Raw genomic sequence first — 21,741 nt, 5'->3', positions numbered from 1 at the left:
ATCATGTATTCCTCAGTGTTATGTTTATTTGCCCATATTTGGACATCCTTCCTCTTTCTACAAATATCCCTTCACTAATTCAAGCGATGAAGAAAATCACACGAGCAGGTAGAAGGGATGATGATGATGATGATGATGATGATGATGATGATGTCTGGACTAAAAGGTTGGCTGAAAATAGTTTCCTGGTTTTTGTCTGCCTGCTTTTGGGTTGGGTTTCTGCAAACACTAAATAATCCCGTCTCTAGAATGAAGGACCTGGTCCTGGTCCTGGACCTGGTCCTGGACCTGGGACACGCTTTTATTCTCTACTCCAGCCGTGATGTGAAACGGGACCAGCTCAGGGTTAACGGGTGAACAAAGGGAACCAGAAGAGTTCTGCTGTCCCGGGATCGGGACGGATGCGGATCCTCCTGGGCCCGTGTGACCTCATCGGTTGTAGAACTGGGACGTGACCCAGGCCAGGCCCCACTTCAGGTTGGTCAGCATGAACTTCAGCGCCTTGGTCCACTGCTCCTCGGAGTTGAACTGGGTCTTGATGGAGTACGAGCCGCCGCTGCCCCCCGTGTCCTCGATCTTCCCCTTCTCCACGTCCATCCTGACAGAAACGCAAGCAGATCAGAGGGGGGAGGAGCCCGGCGCCGCGGTTCTTGGCGTCCCCACCTGTACGGGAGGCAGAAGCCGGTGTCTCCTTTCTCCACCTCCTCTTTGAACTGCTGGACGCAGTCCAGGAAGGCCACCATGGCGTGGTCGAACTTGTTGTCCCAGAAGAAGCGGAGGCCGCCGGAGCAGTAGAGAGGAAGTTCCTGGACAGAGACGGGGAGGTCGGCTGGGCGTGCTGGGCGTGCTGGGCGTGCTGGGAGGACGGGGAGCGAGGCGGCGGCGCCGTACCTTGGACTTGTCCGTCAGAGACTCCAGGTAGGAGTGGTTTCCGTAGGGGACGAGCCGGTACCTTGGGAGACGGGATGAAGAGCAGTGAGCGCTGAGGGCGGCGATGATGTCATCGGCCCGTCCCTACCTCTGGAAGCGCAGCCCCATCTTGGTGGCGAGGGCGTGCAGCAGCAGCACCGTCTGGCCCCAGGCGGCGTTGATCTCGTTCCACTCCACCGGGACGCTGGGCAGCCGCCCCAGACGGAAGTTGTTGATGGTCCCGAACTGGCCGCTGTGCCTGAACGGGAGCGCGCGTTACTCCGGGCGCCTGAACTCGTCGTGTGCGTGCGTGCGTGTGTGCGTGCGTGTGCGTGTGCGTGCGCGCGCACCATATGTGGAAGGTGGCGTTGAAGACGTTGGTCTTCTTCAGCCGGTCCAGCTGGTTCTGGCAGTACCGCGTCTGGTTGTCGACGCTCTTCAGCTCGTCGTCCAGCTCCAGCTGCCGCCGCTTGAACTCGCTGTACTCCTTCTGGTACCTGAGGAGCTCGCCGTTAGCCGTAGCATCGGTTAGCACGCCCCCCCCGGCCCGCCCCCACTCACTGCAGCTCCTCGGTGTCCAGCTGCTGAGACTGGACCCTGCTCTGGGTCAGGTCCCGAGCCACGGTGGCCCGCTGCTCCTCCACGGCCTCCAGATCCTGGACCAGCGCCTCCTCCTCCTCCTTCAGCTGCTGCAGCTCTGCCAGCAGCGCCTCCTCCTCCTCCACCTGCAGGTGGGACAGCAGCTCCAGACACTGCCTGGAGAGAAGGTGCACGTCAGTGCAGGAACCAGAACCAGGACCAGAACCGGAGCCGGCTGACTCACTTGTAGTTCTGGCACTCGTTCTCTGTGATGTTGAGCTGCGTGTCCAGGTGGTCCAGCAGGGTGTCGGTGCATTCCTCGCACAGCGGGTGGTCCACGTCCGTCTGGCCCGACATGATGTCAAACAGGTCCGACGTCACCTGGACGGGAAAGCAGCGGTTCCGAGTCCAGTCGCCATGGCGATGAACAGAAGAGCGAAGCTGGAGCTCACCTTCAGCCTCCGACTGAGGTCCTCCATCGTGCCCCCGTCGGACGCCTCGCCGATCAGCGTGAAGCTGTTGGCGCTCTCTGTGGACATCATTCTGTCGGCGGAACCAACCCGGATGGATCAAAGGACGGATCAAAGGATGGATCAATAGAAGGATCAACAGCCGGACTCACCGTGCAGGAGGGATGTATTTTCTCGACACGCCATCCGACTTGTTTTCCACAAACGTCTCCTGTAAGGAAAATCCAGTCTAAGTCTGATCACAGGCGGACGGACGGAAGACAAGCCGCCGTCTCCTCCCGGCCTCGTAGGTGGATCCGAACTTTTACGGTCCGAAGAGAAACGTTCTGTTCTGTAAAACCTGCTGCTGATGGTGGGTTAGCTAGCTAGTTAGCAAGAACAACACAAAGGCACTACCCAGAACTATAAATGCTAACTAGCTAACCAGCTAGCTAACCCACCAAGGCACTACCCAGAGCTATAAATGCGTTTTCATGTTTCTGGTCATCATAATGACGACTCGTCTCGTCAGTGCGTAATTTGCGCTCCTCCGACCAAACGGACCGGATGCGGCGGCGGTACCGACCTCCGGTGCGGCCTCTCCGCAGCCGTCGTTCTGTCTGCTGGGAGTCACCGTGACCAGCGGAGCTGAGAGGAGAGAGGAGAGGAGAGAAGAGGAGAGATGAGCAGCGGCGGCACCTCCTCCGCCCGTCCCGGCACCGATCCGAACCCGTTTACGCACCGATCAGCTCGTGGATCGTGACCCGGTCCAGCACGTTGAAGGACGTGTCCAGCTTGAGGGGCTGACAGCACCGCTGACACACGAAGCTGACCTGCATGGTCGGACTGGACGACTTGGAGCCCTCCATCCTTAAAGACACGCAAACGTCGTGTTCGCTGCGCTACACGGCTAGCTCGCTAGCTAGCGAGACGTTCGGCTGGCTAATACCATTAGCTTTGCAGCTAGCGGGCTACTTTGTTAGCCTGCTGGACAACAGCGCGGTTGAATAAACACCTTAAAATAACTTCTTGCACAACAACCGGGACTTACACGGGACTTAAAAATCACTTCCGCCGCATTCAGGCCGACGCACGCATTTTACACCACGGGACTTCCCGTTCCACATCCGTGTTGTTGTTTACGTCGGATGTGACGTCAGATACATGCGGAAATCATTCCGAGATATTTAAGCGGGTGGAATTACTTTACTGCAATACACGGTATGTGAAACAAAATGTTAAAATCCATATAAAATTATAAGATTGCATAAAATCACGAAAGGTTAACAGCCACAGTCATCCTCTCCAGACATTATATATCCATCCTTCCGTTCAACACGGACCAGGATATTACTATCGTTAACTTTAACTCTATTAATTTAAACAAATAAAAAGTCATTAATAAAGTAAGAGGGTGGCGCTGTGCAGCATGTGTTTAGCCCACCGAACCAGTAGGGGGCGCTGCAACACCAGCTTGGTACCTCTTTTATTTTCAACGTAGAAGAAGACTCCAGCCGCGGGAAAAGTGAAGCGGGTCGGTCGGCGTGTCGATGACGCCTGGCTGCGTGAGAGGAAGGTAAAGCCGGAAACACCCGCAGAAACGCTCCGGTGGTCGGACGTGATCCTCGGTGTGTCGGTTCGCCTCCCGCGACTCGCAGCAGCTAGCAAAACATTCCGTTGCCAGGGTAACGCCTAGCTTCCGAATGCTAGCTCCAGGATCTGGTTGAGTCGGGAAGGGGTCGTGAGGACGTTTATACCGGGCCGGGGGGGGACGTTCCGGGTTTACCTGCTGCACCCACCGTGTTCGAATCCCACCGGATTCGCTTCGGTTAGTGGCGTTAGCCAATGAGCGCTCCACGCCGGTGTGTGCCCGGACACGTGATTAGTTGGGCCGACCATGTACTGATCTCAGCTTCCGTGTGATTTTCATTTGCAGCCTTTAGACGGTTGGCATGGAAACCCCGAAAGCCACAGATGTCAAGCGGGGGATTGGGGTCCTCTGGGAGTCGCTGCAGTGTCCCATATGGTGAGCGGTGCCACGTTCACACGGGTTCTGGTTCGGGTTTGGGTGACGCTCTTTTCCCCGCAGCCTGGATCTCATGGCGGCGCCGGTATCGACTCGGTGTGACCATCAGTTCTGCAAGTAAGCGGTTCTGATCTGAAGACACCTGGAACGTTTGTTTCTGTTTTAATTCCACGTTTCTCTTTAGATTTTGTTTGATGAAGCTCTTGGACAACACCAAACAGAACCGGGCGAGCTGTCCGGTGTGTAAGACCCAGATCACCAGACGGTGGGTTGGACCGACGGGGCGGCGGCGGCGGCGGCGTGGCGTTCCTCGTTCTAGCATTAATGGCGCCCGTTCCTCCCCAGGAGCTTACAGGAGAGCCCCGGCTTCCAGAGGCTGGTTGCAGGACTGCAGGACATGATCCGGGCGTACGAGCGGGACACCGGGACAAACTGTAAGAGCGCATCGGACGCAGCCACGTTCAGGACGTCCCGGCCGGGAATAACGGGAATCTTTGTTTTCAGACGTGACTGGAGCGTTCCAGCAGGAAGACGAGTCGGCGTAAGGAATCGCACTAAAGCTGTTTGATTGTCCTGCATCAGCTGTTCATCGTGTGTGTCCCCCCGTCCAGAGGCTCCGATGCTGCGGGACGTCATCGTGCCAGGTCCTCTGAGGACACACCTGGCAGTGACCTGGAACACGGCGGCAAGGACGATGTCCCCAAGTCGCCCTCCTCCACCGTAGCAGGTGACATTTAGAGTTTAGCGATGCGACCAGGTCAGCTAACGTTAGCATGGCCGCGGTTAGCGGGTGGCTAATTAGCGCTGGTTGTTCACATTCCCTTCTCAGCCCAGAATGGATTTGCGAGACTCATGGAGCTGGAAGACACAAGTCCTCTCACGACAGAAAACGAAGGCCTGGACAGCGGCCTGGGGGGGGCGCTAGTGTGTGACCGAAAAACGCTCGGCTCAGCAGACAACGTCAATCCAGAGGGGGAGGACGAGACGTCGAAATACAAAACTGGAAGCAAAAGAAGCGTTCCAGACGTGGACGGCGGTCCCACGGAGACGCCATTAAACGAGACCGAAGGTCCAAAGTCTCTGAGGACGAAGCGGAAAGGCGAGAAGCTCCTCGATCACAAGCAGAAGAAGAGTCTGGAGAAAGTGGCCGAGTGGCTGCTGAAGGTTCCGACGGAAGGAAGTCTGGACCTGGACAAGCCCGGCGACGAAGACGCCGTCCACTCCGACGGCTGCTCTTCCACTTCAACGATAAACGTCCGGCAACGCAATGGCGCCGAGAATCCTCGAGGGGCGGAGCCTGAAAAAGCCCTTGAAGACCAGGTGTTTGGTGCCGTCTACAAACGAGACCGAAGAGGGACCAGGAGGAATGAGGAGGTGAAGGTCACCAGCAAAGACCTGGTCACAGAACCAGAACAAGACCCGGCCATCGAAGAGACAACCGGCGAGGCGGCGGCGGTTAAAAGAACCAGGAAGTCAAAGAGGACGGGCGGAGCGCAGCAGCAGCTCGACGGGGACCTGTGTGATGGCGTCCAGGCAACCGACAAGAGGACGAGCACAAGGTCCAAGGGCAGAGCGTCCAAAGCCCTCGTTCTGGTCGGAGTTCAACATGGAGGACCCGGGACAGAGGAGGTTCAGGTTCAGATCGAGAACTACCCGAGCAGCGAGGACCAAGAGATCCCCGCCAGAAACAAGACCAAAAGAAGAAGAAGACTTCAGGGCGGTCCCAAGAAGGTCGATGGACCTGACGGAGACAGGAAGCCGTCCGAGGACGCTGCGGGCGGAGCGTCGGAACGTTTGGTGTCGCCCAAGACGAGAAATGGGTGTGTCTATGAAGCGGGTTCAGGAGGAGTAGAAAACATCGAGAAGATATCCCGTTTCAGACCGGAAGGGGAGGAGCGGTCTGGTCCTGAAGGTCCAAATGGGGCTGGTCCAACGGAAGCGTCTGTGCTAGATCCAACTGCTCTCCAGAACCCTCCAGCTGATGAGTCCAAACGTGCTGAAGTAGAACAGGAAGAGGCCAAGGACAGCACCCTGCGGGACGCCGAGCGGGACGGAGAGCGGGAAACCGAGCGGGACGGCGAGCGGGACGGCGAGCGGGACGGCGAGCGGGACGGCGAGCGGGACGCCGAGCGGGACGGCGAGCGGGACACCGAGCAGGAAACCGAGCGGGACGCCGAGCGGGACGCCGAGCGGGACGCCGAGCGGGACGCCGAGCGGGACACCGAGCAGCTCCTCCGCAGCTTCAAAGCCACCAAGAGGAAATCTTTCCACCTCGGCGTTCCGAAGGTGAAGAGGATCCGGAGTTCGGGGATGGAGGTCGGTCTGCAGGTTGAAGAGCAGGAAAACAGTCAAAGCAGACCGTGACCCAACGATGCCTGAACGCATCGGCAGAGAAGACGACTCGTCGGGCTTGATCTCACCATCGTGCTCACTCGGACCGACCGGGAACCAAGGTGCCGAGAGTCCGGACCGCGTGGCGGTGGAACCCTCGGCCCCAGGCGGCGCCCGTGTTAGCGGTGTCTCCGGGAGTGCTAGCAGTCCCCTTCCTCCTAACAGAGAGTCAAAGCAGGACGTCGAGAGTCCTGTCCTCTCTGTCGTCCCCCGAGGGGACGGCTCTGAACCTCCAGAGACCCCTGCCGTCCTTGCGCCTCCCGAATGCGCCCCCGGCCCCGTCTGTAACGCAGAGTCCTCCCTGACCCCGGATGGCCTCGTCCAGACGGTCCCTGAAGGGAAGTCGTCGGGCGTCCCCTCCTCCATCGGGAACGTGTCCAGGAGGAGGACGAGGTCCCGGAGGCTGGAGTCTGAGTCCGAGTCTTCGGATGGAACCGGAGACGAGTTGCCGACGTTGACCGAGCTCTTTGGCGTTTCGGGTCCTCCGCGTGCCGCGGCCGGAGACGCTGACGGACGCGGGCGTCGGCGCCGCCCGGCTTGCCCGAGTCCCGATCCCTCCAGCCAGGCGTCGGCGGACTTGTTCGACACGCCGGACGAACGTGAGTCGATGCTGGCCCCGTGGTGATGGGTTTCTATCCCAGCCTTTACACGGACCCGCCTCCTTTCTGTCTCTGGGATGGAGGTGACTTCCTATTGGCTGATTTCTCTGCTGCAGGTGACGGCGCCGTGAACAATGCCGGCGTTTCCGTGGAGTCGTCACAGCTTTCCAGTGAAGTCCTCGTTACCCAGGTAACAGATCAGAGTCCTCTGGACCCGGACCCGGACCAGCTCCTCTTCGGGGATTGTCATTGTCGAATCACTTCCTGTCTCTCCTGACGTGCGTTCCTCTGGCTTGGCTCCGCCTCCTCTCCTCCAGCAGAAGGAGGCGATGCAGAAGGAGCTGCTGAGGTTGGAGAAGCTGATGGCGCTGGTGTCGGAGGTGCTCCAGGAGAAGGAGGAGGGTCCAGAACGTCAACCAGAACCCCCCACGGGGCCCAGGCGTCAAAGCGCGGCGGTCCTCCAGACGGGCAGGAGGACAAGGAGAACCACACGCCCCCTGGAGGCGGGGGCAGGACCCCCATGGTGCTGGTGTCGTCTGGACTAGACCCCGTTGAGCAGGTGAGCCTCCAGGGCCGGTCCGGACCCGGTCCAGACCCAGGGGATCTGATCTCCTGTGATGACATCATGCTGTCTATCTGATGATGTCATCACAGGTGATGGTGAAAAGGTTTGCCAAGCGAGTTGGAGCTCGTGTGGTTTCCCAGGTAACGGCAGAGGTGACCCACGTTGTCATGCACACAGGTGAGAACGTGGAAATCAGCTGTTGGGGGGTGGGGGTGGGGGTGGGGGGGGTAAACGTGTTATTGAGCCCCCCCCGTTCATCCTGCTCTGGTCGATCACTTTTAATTAGCTCCTCCTAACTGATGATGTTTATCCAGACTTATTTCATCTAAAAACTGCCGGCTGTTTCCACGGTAACCGGGTCATGTGATCGTCATGGTGATGAGCCTGTTCTCTGATGACATCATCTTCCTTTCTCACAATGAAGCCCCTCCCCCACCTCACCCTTTATTGACTCTGCTCAGGTGTAGACGTTTAGCATGCGTTAGCTGCTAACGGCTACGTTAGCACAGCCGTACCCTGAAGACGACCCGTTGTGGGTCAGAACCGGTTCTCCTCTGTTTGTGACCCATCAATAAAGCAGGTCGTTGACCTTTCCAGCCTCAGCAGCACGGAACCGACGCGCGTGTGTGTGTGTGTGTGTGTGTGTGTGTGTGTGTGTGCGTGTGACATTCCAGATGAACAGCTGGTGTGTGAGCGAACCCTGAAGTACTTCCTCGGTATCGCAGGCAGGAAGTGGGTGGTGAGCTTCCTGTGTGAGTCCAGTTCCCTCACCTGTCACTGTGTGTGTGTGTGAGCCGTAGTGAGTTCTGTGTGTGTGTGTGTGTGTGTGTGTATGTGTGTGTGTGTGTGTGTGTGTGTGTGCGTGCGTGTGCGTGCGTCTGCAGGGATCTCGGAGAGCTTCGGGCAGCAGCGTCTCCTCACCGAGGTAGGCCTTCCTGAGCCGTTTCACTCATTCATTAGCGTGTGAGTGAGTGAATGAGGTCACATGACCACACTGAAGACCCTCGTCCAGCAGGGGGCGTTTGAGGTGCGAGGTGACGTGGTGAACGGGTCCGACCACCAGGGACCAATGAGGGCGCGCACGACCGGGGACGACAACGTGAGTCGGACCATTGTGTTTGTTAGCGGTAGCTAGCCTCCAAAGCTAAGCAGCTGTTTTCTACCTGACAATCCGTCATTCTAGGCCCCCGCCCCCTGACATATTTCCTCTTTTCTCTCTAGCTGCTGATGAAAGGCTTCAAGATCTGCCTCCAGGGGCCTTTTAGCGACATGACCACAGGTACGCCCCCCCCCCAGACCCCCACAGGTACGCCCCCCCCCCCCCAGACCCACAGGTACGCCCCCCTCTCCCAGACCCACAGGTACGCCCCCCCAAAGCCACAGGTACGCCCCCCCAAAGCCACAGGTACGCCCCCCCAGAGCCACAGGTACGCCCCCCCCCCCAGACCCACAGGTACGCCCCCCCAGAGCCGCTCCTCCTCATCGATGAAGCTTTGCTAATGATGCGCCGTCTGCTGGCTAGCATGAGGATGAGGATGAGGATGAGGACGGGGTCTTCCTCGTTGACGCTCCGCTTGTGTCCTGCAGATCAGATGCAGTGGATGGTGGAGCTGTGTGGAGCCTCCATCGTCGAAGACCCGCTGAACCTGGACCGCCACCAGGTACGGCTCCGGTCCGGTCAGGTCCGGTCCGGAGGATGAAATGATCCTGAGATTAGTGAGATTAACCGATGTGATCGTTTCAGACGGACGCTCAGCTGATGATCGTCCAGCCTGGATCCGACCGGTCCAAACACGGTGAGCCTCACGCACACGCGCACACACACACGCACACACACACACGCACACGCACACACACACGCACACACACACACACACACACACACACACGCACACACACGCGCACACACGCACACACACGCACACACACACACGCACACACACGCGCACACACGCACACACACGCACACACACACGCACACACACACACACACGCACACACACGCACACACACACACGCACACACGGAACGGCTTGGTTCCGGTCCGCTACAAGAGTTCTGACATGAGATAAAGCTTTACCTGAAGGGCTGTTCTTTGGAGGCGGGCGTTTAGCTGCTAATGCTAACGGCTAGCCTTCCGGGTTTCCTCACAAAGTTTGTTGCAACACTTCAAAAAACTTTAACGGTTCAGGAATCATCACATGGGCGGGGCTAATGTGACACAGGTGACGTCTTCTCCCCGACAGGTGTGTCCGGGAACACGCCGGTGGTCACGCGGGGGTGGCTGCTGGACTCCGTGGCAACCTACAAGCTCCAGAACTACGACAAGTACACAACCTGAGCCGGCCGCCATCTTGGTACCGTTTGTTTGCCCTGACTGAAGTGATTGAATAAAGTTTAATCAACAGCTGTTATCAATAATCTGTTTCATAAACACTCTGAGAGGAGCGGTGAAATTAAACGAGTCTTTCAAAATAAGAGCATATGAACCCAGCTCCCCGAGCAGGATGATTCAAATATTTAAACAGGAACTACTTTCTGTCTCTGGTCTGGAGGCTCCGCCCCCGTGGACAGGTGACAGGATAAAACAAGTTCAGCTCCAACACCTGGACTGTTTCGTGCTTTAACATTAGATCGCTGGCATGTCACTCATCAATGGCGCTGAGCAGCTGTGCATTGTGGGTAACCGTCTACAGGTGGTGTCGTCGGTGCCTTCCTCATTAAGGAGGCGTAATGTCATCACCTGATGGATCCGCACGAGCACACCTGTGAATAATTAAGAGAATAAACATGCCGCCCCCCTTTTTGGGACCATGGGGTGTGTTTTATTGTGAAAAGCCAAACCGGATGTGCCGTGCCCGCCTCCCGGAGCATCACTTGTTGCGCTGAGCGGAAACTGCGCGGCGGACTGAACTTTGACTTTATGGGACCTGCTTCTTAGAGCAAGTCTGAACCAGTCCGATCCGGATCCGAGTCTCGATCCGACACCAGAACCCGTCGTCATGTCTGGAGAAGCGGCGCCCCCCCTCAGCTGGAGGGTTCTGGTTCTGACGGGCTACGGGGGCTACGACAGGGTCAAGCTGCAGGTGAGGACGCAGACCCCGCAGCTGGGGGCGGGGCAGGTCCTGGTGCGGGTCAAGGCGTGCGGGCTGAACTTCTCCGAGCTGATGGGCAGGCAGGGGCTGTACGACCTGCTGCCCCCCCCGCCGGTCGTCATGGGGATGGAAGGTTCCGGACTGGTCGAGGCGGTCGGTGAGGGCGTGGAGGACCGCAACGTGAGTGGTTCTGTTTGTGTCGCACGAGGGGGCTGATGGGAAATGTAGTTCCTGTTTGTGTCTACGGAGCGGCACCGTTGTGAACAGTGGAGCACGAAACGCTGCACGACTTCCTGTTATAGCTCTGAGTCACTTCCTGTTTCACAGCAACACGCCCTCCTAAACTCCGCCCCTTTATTTTGTTCCGAACCAACATCTTGCAAGTTCTGACTCGCGTTACGAAGGAACCAAACCGGTCCGGTAGGTTCTGTGTAACCGTGAATAAAAGGTAACGGAGGAAAGACACGCAAACGAGGGATGGAGGGATGATGGATGATGGAGGGATGATGGATGGATGGAGGGATGATGGAGGGATGGATGGAGGGATGGATGAGGGATGATGGATGGAGGGATGGATGGATGGAGGGATGTATGACGGATGGCTGGAGGGATGACGGATGGAGGGATGACGGGTGGATGGAGGGATGACGGATGACGGATGATGGAGGGATGATGGATGGAGGGATGGATGATGGATGAGGGATGACGGATGATGGAGGGATGATGGATGGTGGCCAGTTTGACAGCGGGACCTTGTCCCCGCCTCCGTCCTCCGTCAGGTGGGCGACCGTGTCATCGTTCTGAGCCGCAGCGGAATGTGGCAGGAAGTGGTCGTCGTGCCGACAGACCACACCTTCCTGATGCCGGAGCGGATGAGCTTCGAGGAAGGCGCCGCCCTCCCGGTGAATTACCTGACCGCCTACATGATGCTGTTTGACATGGCCAACCTGAGGCCGGGCAACAAGGTCCTGGTCCACATGGCAGCAGGTCGGTACCGAGTCCTACCGACGGGGGCGCTCACGAGTAGAGCCCGGCTGTAGAATCCGTCCTCGCCCGCAGGTGGCGTCGGCGTCGCTGCCACCCAGCTGTGCCGCATGGTGGGGGACGTCACTGTCTTTGGCACCGCCTCGGCCTCCAAACTGAGACCATCGCCGGCGCCGGTGTGACCCACCCCATCGACTACCGCTCCAAAGACTACGTGGAAGAAGTCCGCAAAATCAGCCCCGAGGGTGAGGCCGGGCGCCGGGGGCGTCGCCTCTTCACGGTCCAGGTCTCTAACGGTCTGTCTCTGCAGGCGTCGACATCGTCCTCGACCCGCTGGGAGGAGCCGACACGCAGAAGGGGTTCGGCTTGTTGAAGCCGCTGGGAACGCTGGTCGTGTTCGGTAAGACCAGTTCAGCTCGCCAAAACCAAGTCTGTGTGGAGGACAGCGTCCTGCTAAACACCTGGAGGGGGCGGGGTTAGAACACCTGGAGGGGGAGGAGACTAGGCTAGAACACCTGGAGGGGAGCAGACTAGGCTAGAACACCTGGAGGGGGAGGAGACTAGGCTAGAACACCTGGAGGGGGAGGAGACTAGGCTAGAACACCTGGAGGAGGAGGAGGAGACTAGGCTAGAACACCTGGAGGGGGAGGGGGCTCGTTGGTCTCCAGTCGTGATGAAGCCCCTCCCCCCTCCCCCCGCTCCAGGTGCAGCTAACTGCGTGACGGGCCAGAGGAGGAGCCTGCTGGCGCTGGCCCGTACCTGGTACCAGCAGATGTCGCTCTCCGCCCTGAAGCTGATGACGACCAACAAGGCGGTCGGCGGCTTCCACCTGGGCCACGTCGGCGACCACGGGCTCATCGTCCGGACCATGGAGGCGCTGCTGGGGCTCTACCGGCGGGGCCAGATCCGGCCCCGCATCGACTCCTGCTACCGCTTCGAGGAGGTGACCGTCGTCACGGTTACGGCGACGCAAGCAGCGTGGATAGCATTTCAGCCGTTAGCGTGATAGCTGGGACGGATGATGGACGGATTAGTCTCCTCCCTCTTTTCCCAGGTGGCGGACGCCATGAAGCGAATGCATGAACGTCAGAACATCGGGAAGGTGATCCTTCTTCCAGGAGCCAAGGAGGAGGAGCAGGAGGAGCAGGAGGAGAAGCAGGAGGAGAAGCAGGAGGAGAAGCAGGAGGAGAAGCAGGAGGAGAAGCAGGAGGAGAAGCAGGAGGAGAAGCGGGAGGAGAAGGAGGAGGAGGAGGAGGAGAAGGAGGAGCAGCCGCCGTCCGGACCCGAGCCGAGGGAGAAGGGAGCCGCCGTTGGCGAGGAGAAAGACGACGCCGTGGAGAAGAACGTCTAAGGAGGAGTCAGGCCCCGCCTTCGGGCCCCGCCTTCAGGCCCCGCCTTCAGGCCCCGCCTTCAGGCCCCGCCTTCAGGCTCCTCCTTCAGGCTCCTCCTTCAGGCTCCTCCTTCAGGCTCCTCCTCAAAAGGGAGAGCCGACGGATGCCAACATTTCCATGTTAATAACATCTGGTTTGTGTAAATATGTGTTTGTAAACATGACAGCTAAAGTATTCTGATTACAGCTAAAGTATTCTGATTACAGCTAAAGTATTCTGATTACAACTAAAGTATTCTGATTACAACTAAAGTATTCTGATTACAGCTAAAGTATTCTGATTACAGCTAAAGTATTCTGATTACAACTAAAGTATTCTGATTACAACTAAAGTATTCTGATTACAACTAAAGTATTCTGATTACAACTAAAGTATTCTGATTACAACTAAAGTATTCTGATTACAGCTAAAGTATTCTGATTACAGCTAAAGTATTCTGATTAGGTGAGTCGCCATGTTCAAACGGGGACCAATGAGACTAAACGTGCGTCTCTTCATTCCCATCATGCATTGCGGCCGTTGTCATTGAGTCATGTTCTAATTATTATAATTCCGCTCTGATCTCATTAACTTGTTTAATAAATCGTTCAACCTCTTCCTCCATGAATCGATCGATGCGTATGTAGCGAGAGACCTCTAGTGGTCAACGGGGGACATTACATCACCGCAATGAAAGGAGAATTAACATGTACTTTGTGACGCTGAGATTGAAGTACAAATATTCATTGAACTCGATGTATTGAACACCGATACATGGTATGGATTAGAACACGATTTAAAGGGCTGCAAGCATCAGGTCAGCTCATTCTGAGTGAAAAAGTGCGTCTGCTCCGGGGTCGGGTCCGACCGGAGCAGCCGCTATCTCCAGATAGGAGCAGCAGCAGCGCCTCCTATCTGGAGCAGCCGGTATCTCCTGATAGGAGCAGCCGGTGTCTCCAGATAGGAGCAGCAGCTGCACCTCCTATTTTTACTTCAGCTTCCTGAACTGGTCTGAGCGGTCAGTATCACGTGCAGTATTTTGGTGTATAAATACTCTGCTTGCAGTATTTGGACGCAGTCAGCAGTTTTCATCAGTCGCTGTAGATCTACGGTCACGTGACGGCGCCGAGGCCTCCGGAGGGAAACCACGTGAAGGTAAGATGTAGCGTGAATCTTTTTGAAGTATTGATTATTGATCAGTTGTTTAAAGCGATGTCTCAATAGTTTCTATTGACTCGGAGGGTCGCGGTTGATGACGTCACGCATCAGGAATGACCTTTCATTGTCACGTTTTATTGATAACGGGAGAAGTTTTAATCACATTTAGGACTTTAATTACGTCATGTTTGAGACGAATTCACTGCGGCCCACAGTAAATGCATTTCCTCGGAGCTTTTACTTTGAAAGGTCGGGACGGAAGTTGTGCGTTGCTGCTGTCTGACTTGACCCCCTGTCTTTAACGGGAATGCCCTCTGTCGGGAGCCGGGCCGCTCTCCGACCCCGGTAGGCTTGATCTCCCGAGCCCGTCCGGTTCTGCCTGGTCTCCCGAGCAGGTCCGGTTCTGCGGGTGTCGGGCTCGGGACCCACCGGGACTGGAATAGCTGCTCAGTTAAAATGTGGGCTATTAATAACGGACCCCGGAGGACCGGCCGGGTTCAGGCGGTCCACTCCGACATTATGGGATGCATTTAATGTCCGTTCACTGGAGCCGGTCAATAATCAATCATTTCAATCATCGATGAATCCCTACTGGAGATGAAATGGACTCAGCAGCATGAGAACCTGTTCAGAACCGGTTCAGTTCTGACTCATGCATGTTATAACTGAACACGGTCTCTGGACCCGGTCTCACCTGAGTCGGACCAGACCTGGTCTCTGGACCCGGTCTCTGGGCCCGGCCTCTTGACCCGGTCTCTGGGCCCGGCCTCTGGGCCCGGCCTCTGGACCCGGTCTCTGGGCCCGGTGTCTAGATGTTCCGGCGTTCCCAGAATGCACCTGCAGCAACGGCGAGCAGATGCTCACGGATTCTCTCCTCCCTTCTAGAGTGGGACCGCCACGCCCTAACGATGACATCATCAAGCGGGACGCCTGCCGGGACGCCTGCCGGGACGCCTGCCGGGACGCAGCGCTTCCTGGTGGCGTTGGACTTTGACGAGACCATCATCAACGAGAGCAGCGACCTCGCCGTGGTGCGAGCGCTGCCGGGCCAGCGGCTTCCTGATTGGCTGAGGAGCAGCTACAGGGAGGGGCACTACAACGAGCACATGCAGAAGGTGCTGGGCTACATGGCGGAGCGGGGCGTGTCCAGGGACGCCATGCGGGCGGCGCTGGAGGGGATCCCGCCCGCCCCCGGCCTGCTGAGCCTCTTCGGGTTCCTGCAGAGCCGCCGGCAGGACTTCGAGGTGGTTCTGGTGTCCGACGCCAACGCCTTCTTCATCGAGACGTGGCTGCAGCACGCCGGCGTGCGCCCCCTCTTCCACAGGATCTTCACCAACCCGGCGAGCTTTGACGCGAGTGGCCGGCTGGTGCTCCGCCCCTTCCACTCCCACTCGTGCCCCGGTTGTCCTGACAACATGTGCAAGCAGGCGGTCCTCCGGGACCACGTGGCGCTCCGGCAGCGGGAACGCGGCGCCGCCCCCTTCCACAGGGTGTTCTACGTGGGCGACGGCGCCAACGACGTTTGCCCGGTTCTGGTTCTGGGGACCCGGGACACGGCCTTCCCCAGGAGAGAGTTCCCCATGCACCGGCTGCTGCGGAACCAGGACCCCAAAGTCCAGGCTCACGTCGTCCCCTGGGACACCGGAGAGGACATTGTGGACTGTCTCAAGAAGGTCCTGGAGGAGAGATGAGACCAGGGGCGGGGGCGGGGCGGGGGTGGGGGCGGGGGCGCGACCCAAACCTGCTGGACTGTACCAAACCCACAGGTTGATGGTTCGGATCCAGACACACCTGAGCTTATGTGATTGATACTCGGTGTTACTGATGATCAATAGATTAATTCTCTACAATAAGCACCAGCAGCACCTCAAGGTCAAAAGGTCACATCCCATAGGGAGGCCACGCCCCTTTTAGGCTCACTTATGTGCTCATTTATTTATTTTAGCTTCTGTAGGAAGTTAATGCAATTTCCTAACCTACCTAGCCTAGCCTACCTAGCCTAGCCTAGCCTACCTAGCCTAGCCTAGCCTAGCCTAGCCTAGCCTACCGAGCCTAGCCCCATTGTTGCTCAATCTCAGCGTGCTTGAAACCAGTTTGGAACTGGTGAGCAATCTAATCAGAACAGGTATCAGGTGAGGCGGGGCCGCTGCTACTCGTTAGCGTTAGCGTTAGCGTTAGCGCTGATCCAGGCTTGAAGCAGGATTACAGTCTGAAACGTCTCAAGAGATCAAACAACAAGTGACCTCAGATTAACGACGGGATTAAAGTGAACGAAGCAGCGGTGTCAGATTACAAGAGGTGCTAACAGAGACAGTGTGTGTGTGTGTGTGTGTGTGTGTGTGTGTGTGTGTGTGCGTGTCTTGCTGCTTTTAAGGACATGTTGCTGTAACGTGAAGGTAAAGACCGGAAACGTAAGTGTGTATTTATACACATAAAGTATATATCATCTTAAATCTAAACTCAAATCCACATTCTGGACTTCCTGTTCAGTTTGAGAGCCGGTAGAAAAGCAATAATCAATATGCATTGATCCAGCTGGAAGGTTCCTTCAGTCCGTTTGATCTTCTCAGGGAGAAATAAGATCAGAGTTTCAGTCGAACCTACTGGTGGATCCATTCTGATCATCTCAGATGATCAGAATGGATCTCAGATGATCAGAATGGATCTGAGATGATCAGAATGGATCTCAGATGATCAGAATGGATCTCAGATGATCAGAATGGATCTCGGATGATCAGAATGGATCTCAGATGATCAGAATGGATCTCAGATGATCAGAATGGATCTGAGATGATCAGAATGGATCTGAGATGATCAGAATGGATCTCAGATGATCAGAATGGATCTGAGATGATCAGAATGGATCTGAGATGATCAGAATGGATCTCAGATGATCAGAATGGATCTCGGATGATCAGAATGGATCTCAGATGATCAGAATGGATCTCAGATGATCAGAATGGATCTCAGATGATCAGAATGGATCTCAGGTGATCAGAATGGATCCACGTTGACTTCCACGTGGCTCTTTCCACGCCGCTGCAGGACTGCCTGTCCACCGGCTGGCCAGCAGGTGGCGTCAGGCCGACGCGCCGTCCAGAGTCCATGCAGGACAGTCAGCACGCTAACACGTAGCATTGGACAGAGGAGACACCCCGGGGGGTAAACGGGGGCTGCTGATTGGCTGAGGCCTTTGCTGATTCAGCTTGTCCCTTGTGACTTTGTCCTACTTGTGTTTTCATCCAATCACCTTTGACCTCTTCTTCTTCTGTGGTTTCACATCGGATTAAATCCTTCCTCACATCCATGTCATCTGATCCTGGTTCTCACTCCGCATCACATTCCTTCTCTGTCCTCCCCGATGATGTCATCACCAGCCGGGGGGGCTGGCGGCCATTGTTTGTGGATCTGAGCCAAAGGAGGGCTGGTCCCGTTTCAGACCGGGGTCCAGATCCGGATCTGGATCCGGATGTTATAACTATAAAGGTTATTGATCAATCACTGAACTAATCATGATCGATGGACACAGCTATGATCAATATGGACAGTTTTTACTGGTATTTATGTCACCAGTACATATATATTCGTACATATATATATACGTACATATATATATATGTACGTTGATATAGAGAGGTGGATAGATAGTAGATAGATAGACTGACTGTGGCGTTCCATCATCTTGATCAGTCGTCATGATGACATCACCAGGTGCTTCTGATTGGCCGCTCCCTTGGGCATCGGCCAATCAGATCCGTGTATTGATCCTCATTGAACGTGACCTCCAGAGGAAAGTGGATGAACAGGAAACTCAATTTAACCAATCTACGGACCGCTGACGGAGGCGCGTCCCAATACGCCCCCCCCCCCCCCCCCCCCCGTTGAGCTGCTTCCAATTGGCCGGCCGACCTGATGACTGCTTGTATTGATCAGTCTCCATTAGCGCCCGAGGTGAACGCTAACTCGGCTAGAAGGTCTCTGGGATGTGGACTTCCTTCGCCAAACGGCGTTCCGCCCGCTGCCTTTGATTCTGCTGATGGTCGGGGGGGACGGCCGAAGGTCGAGCAGCTAGCAGCAGGCGACGAGACGAGGGACGTCCTCCAGTCCCACGGCGGGGACAACAAAGAGTCTTTGTGGGAGCGGCCGCGTCCTTGAGGAGGAGGACTTCCTGCCGTGTGTCTGTATCTCTGCGGATAAAACCCAACACAGACCACGCATTGTGCAGAACCCCCCCCCCCCCCCCCAACAGAAGGCCGCTGTCTTACGGCAGGACTGTCCATCGGTTCTGGTGAAGACCCGGATCCGACCTCATCACATCATCGACAGGTGAACCTGTCCGAAGACGGTGGACGGGGACAGTCCTGGATCTCTGGTTCAACCCGAGCCCCTGGTTCTGGGCTCTGGACTAATCTGGACCGGGACTGTCCACCTGGGTCGGATCCAGACGGACACGCATCCTGAACCAGCAGCGGGACCGTGATCAGCTGATTGGCAGAGATCCGATCTGCTTCTGGCGCGTTCAGTAACAACAAACACGTGTTTCCCGTTGGGCCTGAACGCACCGCGAGGGTGACGTCACGGGAAAATGACCGCCAGTGGCCGGACTCAGAACCGCCCCTAATCTGAGTCAGAACCGCCCTTAATCTGGCTCAGAACCGCCCCTAATCTGGCTCAGAACCGCCCCTAATCTGAGTCAGAACCGCCCCTAATCTGGCTCAGAACCGCCTCTAATCTGAGTCAGAACCGCTCCTAATCTGAGTCAGAACCGCCCCTAATCTGAGTCAGAACCGCCCCTAATCTGAGTTAGAACCGCCCCTAATCTGGCTCAGAACCGCCCCTAATCTGAGTCAGAACCGCCCCTAATCTGAGTCAGAACCGCCCCTAATCTGAGTCAGAACCGCCCCTAATCTGGCTCAGAACCGCCTCTAATCTGAGTCAGAACCGCTCCTAATCTGAGTCAGAACCGCTCCTAATCTGGCTCAGAACCGCCTCTAATCTGAGTCAGAACCGCTCCTAATCTGGCTCAGAACCGCCCCTAATCTGGCTCAGAACCGCCTCTAATCTGAGTCAGAACCCCCTCTAATCTGAGTTAGAAGAACATTAAACTAAATTAAAAATTTATAGCATTAGCCTAGAGCCCTAGACGGTAGCATCGTTCCTGGACCTGTTGCACCTGGTCCCGCCTCTTTCTGGCAGCTGGTGACATCACACCTTCAGGACTGACCCGCTGAGACAACTTGTGGAGAACTCGTTAGCTGACAAGAACAAACGACCCAGAGAGGACGAGACAAGCTGCCGGAGGCGGAGCCGGCGTGATGAAGATGCTGTCGGACAGCGGCCGCCTTCTTCAGCGCTGGAAGGAGGAGCAAGCGTGAAGAACGGATCACAGCCCGGCCCGTCTCAGATCACGGTTCCGCTGAAGATGCAGATCCGTGTCTGCCTCGCTTCAGTCGCCAGAAGAACTGGTCTGTCCCGGAGAAGACTTCCCTGGGTTCACCTGCACCGCAGGTGTGTGTCCCGCGCGCAGGTGTGTGCTGCACCGCAGGTGTGTGTTCTACGCGCAGGTGTGTGCTGCACCGCAGGTGTGTGTTCACACGCAGGTGTGTGTTCACACGCAGGTGTGTGTTCCACGCGCAGGTGTGTGTTCCACGCACAGGTGTGTGTTCCACGCGCAGGTGTGTGTTCCATGCACAGGTGTGTGTTCCACGCGCAGGTGTGTGTTCCACGCGCAGAAGTCGCCGCCTTCCAATGGTATCTGACGATGGCTGTACTTCAAAGTAAATAAGTTGAGCGACTGAGCGAAGCTAAAGCTAACGCTACAAATCGCTCAAAAGCTCAGAAATGTGTTCATCGCTGAAATAAAAAATCTGAAAGTGGCTAGCATGAAACAAGAATCAAACTAGCATTAGCAGCTAGCATTAGCCACGCTAGAGGCTATTATCAAATGTTGATCTATTGACAGCTAACTTCTACTAGCATTAGCCACATTCAAGGCTAAGTATTATCACATATGAATGTTACTGTTTAAAAGCTAACTTTTGCTAATGCTAGCTTTGCATTTTACCAGCCTTGAATGGTTCATTCTTTCCCTTTATTTGATCCCTCTCTCTCCCTCCATCGCTCTTCCTCTGCTCAGCCCCTCCTCTTCTTGAACTGGTTCTCGTCTCCTTCGGCTCCAGTCGAGGTCTGACTCCAGGTCGGTCTGGAGGAGACGTCTTCCAGAAAGACGTGAACTCTCTTTAAACTTCACATCTTTGCTACATCGGAGACTTTTCTTGCTGTGATTTCAGTCGTTTCTTTTTTTCCTGACTGAAGTCGATCGGATGTCAGACGGGATGAAGGCGTGACTTTAACCAGCAGGTAAAACTCACATTATACATAGCGTGTGTATTTATATAGCTGGTTAGTTCATGTTACTAGTTGACAGTTAACTACTATAACACGGCTCTTTAGCAGCACGTTAGCGGGAGTTAAATTAGCATCCGTCCAGTCCGAGCTCGTTTGTTGGATCAGAACCTGGTTTCCTGTCCGCCCTCGATAATGATTTCATCCTCATTATTATTTCTGGACTTGTAAACCCTTTTGTTGACAGTATTGATCAGGAAGTGATGGAGGCTCTGGAGGAGTTAACTCCAGGATTAACTCCTTTGGCTGGCTGGGGAGGAGTAGTCCGTCAGTATCTGCCCCCCCCCAGGCAAAGGGGCGTCAGCTTCAACAACTCCATTCTAATCCCAGCCACGCCCCTCCTGTGGGCGTGGCCTCCGCCGGCGCCAGGCTGCTAACCTGCTTGTCTCGCCCCGGTTTCCCACCCAGGTCGTCGTCCGTGGATAAAACTGTTTCCTGTTGACGTGTCACAGCAGGTGTGTTCTGCGTGCTAATGGCGAGTTAGACTTTTATTGCTCGGCCCCTCCTCTCATTTCCCGCCGGCGCCCGCTGGTTGTCGGCCTTTTAACGGCTTGGAAGGAAACCACAAGCCTTCGCCGTTCCACCCCGAAGCCGCCGGAGGTCGGATGGCTGCTCCTCAAATAGCAGTTTAACTGGCGCTGTGGGAAGCTGCACTGGGAGGCATCCGACGTGGCGCCGTTAGCATCGCAGCTACGACGCTAGCGCCGCATTAGCCAGCGGGTGGCGCTAGCGTCGTCTTTGGACTTCGTTACGCGTCCGTTTGTAATTTGAACATGTGAACTTTAGTCCAGAAACAAAAACACTCGTGACCTGGGGCGTGACCTGAGGCGTGACCTGAGGCGTGACCTGGGGAGTGACCTGGGGCGTGACCTGGGGAGTGACCTGGGGCGTGACCTGAGGCGTGACCTGAGGCGTGACCTGAGGCGTGACCTGAGGCGTGACCTGGGGCGTGACCTGGGGAGTGACCTGGGGCGTGACCTGAGGCGTGACCTGAGGCGTGACCTGGGGGGTGACCTGGGGCGTGACCTGGGGGGTGACCTGGGGCGTGACCTGGGGCGTGACCTGGGGCGTGACCTGAGGCGTGACCCGAGGCGTGTGATTGGTCGTCTCTGCTCGCTGATGATGAGGAGGTGCAGATGAAGAGTGCAGCTTCCTGTGTGAAGCTGATGACACAGCTCTCCCACATGTGCAGCACACGTGCTTCTTAACGG

General features: G+C 56.3%; 5 protein-coding genes across 5 annotated transcripts in view; 4 read left to right on the top strand and 1 right to left on the bottom strand.

Annotated features, from left to right (window-relative positions):
* Position 1: 1 nt before the first annotated feature.
* Positions 2-2,982, bottom strand: becn1 (beclin 1, autophagy related). Its single transcript, XM_068754451.1, has 11 exons — positions 2,680-2,982; positions 2,524-2,585; positions 2,111-2,169; positions 1,941-2,031; positions 1,733-1,869; positions 1,471-1,665; positions 1,260-1,406; positions 1,019-1,168; positions 892-952; positions 664-806; positions 2-598 (listed from the first exon to the last, which is right to left on the bottom strand). The coding sequence occupies exons 1-11, from the start codon at positions 2,804-2,806 to the stop codon at positions 430-432; spliced, it is 1,341 nt and encodes a 446-aa protein (XP_068610552.1). The 5' UTR covers positions 2,807-2,982; the 3' UTR covers positions 2-429.
* A 907-nt stretch (positions 2,983-3,889) lies between these two features.
* Positions 3,890-9,898, top strand: LOC137910354 (uncharacterized). The gene is given in 19 exon segments (XM_068754791.1): positions 3,890-3,963; positions 4,027-4,080; positions 4,148-4,228; positions 4,309-4,397; positions 4,468-4,504; positions 4,575-4,690; positions 4,793-6,283; positions 6,417-6,953; positions 7,070-7,143; positions 7,271-7,358; positions 7,361-7,512; positions 7,608-7,695; positions 8,193-8,270; positions 8,403-8,443; positions 8,534-8,617; positions 8,740-8,797; positions 9,106-9,179; positions 9,263-9,314; positions 9,765-9,898. Coding segments are annotated over 19 exon segments (3,363 nt in total). The 3' UTR covers positions 9,860-9,898.
* A 622-nt stretch (positions 9,899-10,520) lies between these two features.
* Positions 10,521-13,575, top strand: LOC137910353 (synaptic vesicle membrane protein VAT-1 homolog). Its single transcript, XM_068754789.1, is given in 7 exon segments — positions 10,521-10,793; positions 11,393-11,600; positions 11,673-11,750; positions 11,753-11,842; positions 11,908-11,997; positions 12,302-12,540; positions 12,652-13,575. Coding segments are annotated over 7 exon segments (1,275 nt in total). The 3' UTR covers positions 12,949-13,575.
* Positions 13,576-15,014: 1,439 nt separating this feature from the next.
* Positions 15,015-17,428, top strand: LOC137910071 (probable phosphatase phospho1). The gene has a single exon (XM_068754495.1). The coding sequence runs from the start codon at positions 15,034-15,036 to the stop codon at positions 15,814-15,816; it is 783 nt and encodes a 260-aa protein (XP_068610596.1). The 5' UTR covers positions 15,015-15,033; the 3' UTR covers positions 15,817-17,428.
* Positions 17,429-19,440: 2,012 nt separating this feature from the next.
* LOC137910352 (disintegrin and metalloproteinase domain-containing protein 11-like) overlaps positions 19,441-21,741 on the top strand; it is a 7,099-nt gene continuing 4,798 nt past the window's right edge. The window contains 3 exon segments of the mRNA XM_068754788.1: positions 19,441-19,496; positions 19,576-19,633; positions 21,317-21,625. Of these exon segments, the coding sequence (XP_068610889.1) occupies positions 19,441-19,496; positions 19,576-19,633; positions 21,317-21,625 (423 nt within the window).

This window comes from Brachionichthys hirsutus, chromosome 21, assembly GCF_040956055.1.
Source record: "Brachionichthys hirsutus isolate HB-005 chromosome 21, CSIRO-AGI_Bhir_v1, whole genome shotgun sequence".
Classification (NCBI taxonomy): domain Eukaryota; kingdom Metazoa; phylum Chordata; class Actinopteri; order Lophiiformes; family Brachionichthyidae; genus Brachionichthys; species Brachionichthys hirsutus.
The sequence above is the reverse complement of the archived record's forward strand: the minus strand, read 5'-3'. Positions and strand labels throughout refer to the sequence as shown.

Bases quoted from the DNA above. Each gene is read 5' to 3' on its own strand.
- becn1 (XM_068754451.1), bottom strand. From the start codon at position 2,806: ATGGAGGGCTCCAAGTCGTCCAGTCCGACCATGCAGGTCAGCTTCGTG. The intron at 2,586-2,679 runs GTGCGTAAACGG...CTCTCCTCTCAG, and splicing joins CACGATCCACGAGCTGATCG to CTCCGCTGGTCACGGTGACT. The intron at 2,032-2,110 runs GTGAGTCCGGCT...TTCCGCCGACAG, and splicing joins AAATACATCCCTCCTGCACG to AATGATGTCCACAGAGAGCG.
- LOC137910071 (XM_068754495.1), top strand. From the start codon at position 15,034: ATGACATCATCAAGCGGGACGCCTGCCGGGACGCCTGCCGGGACGCCT.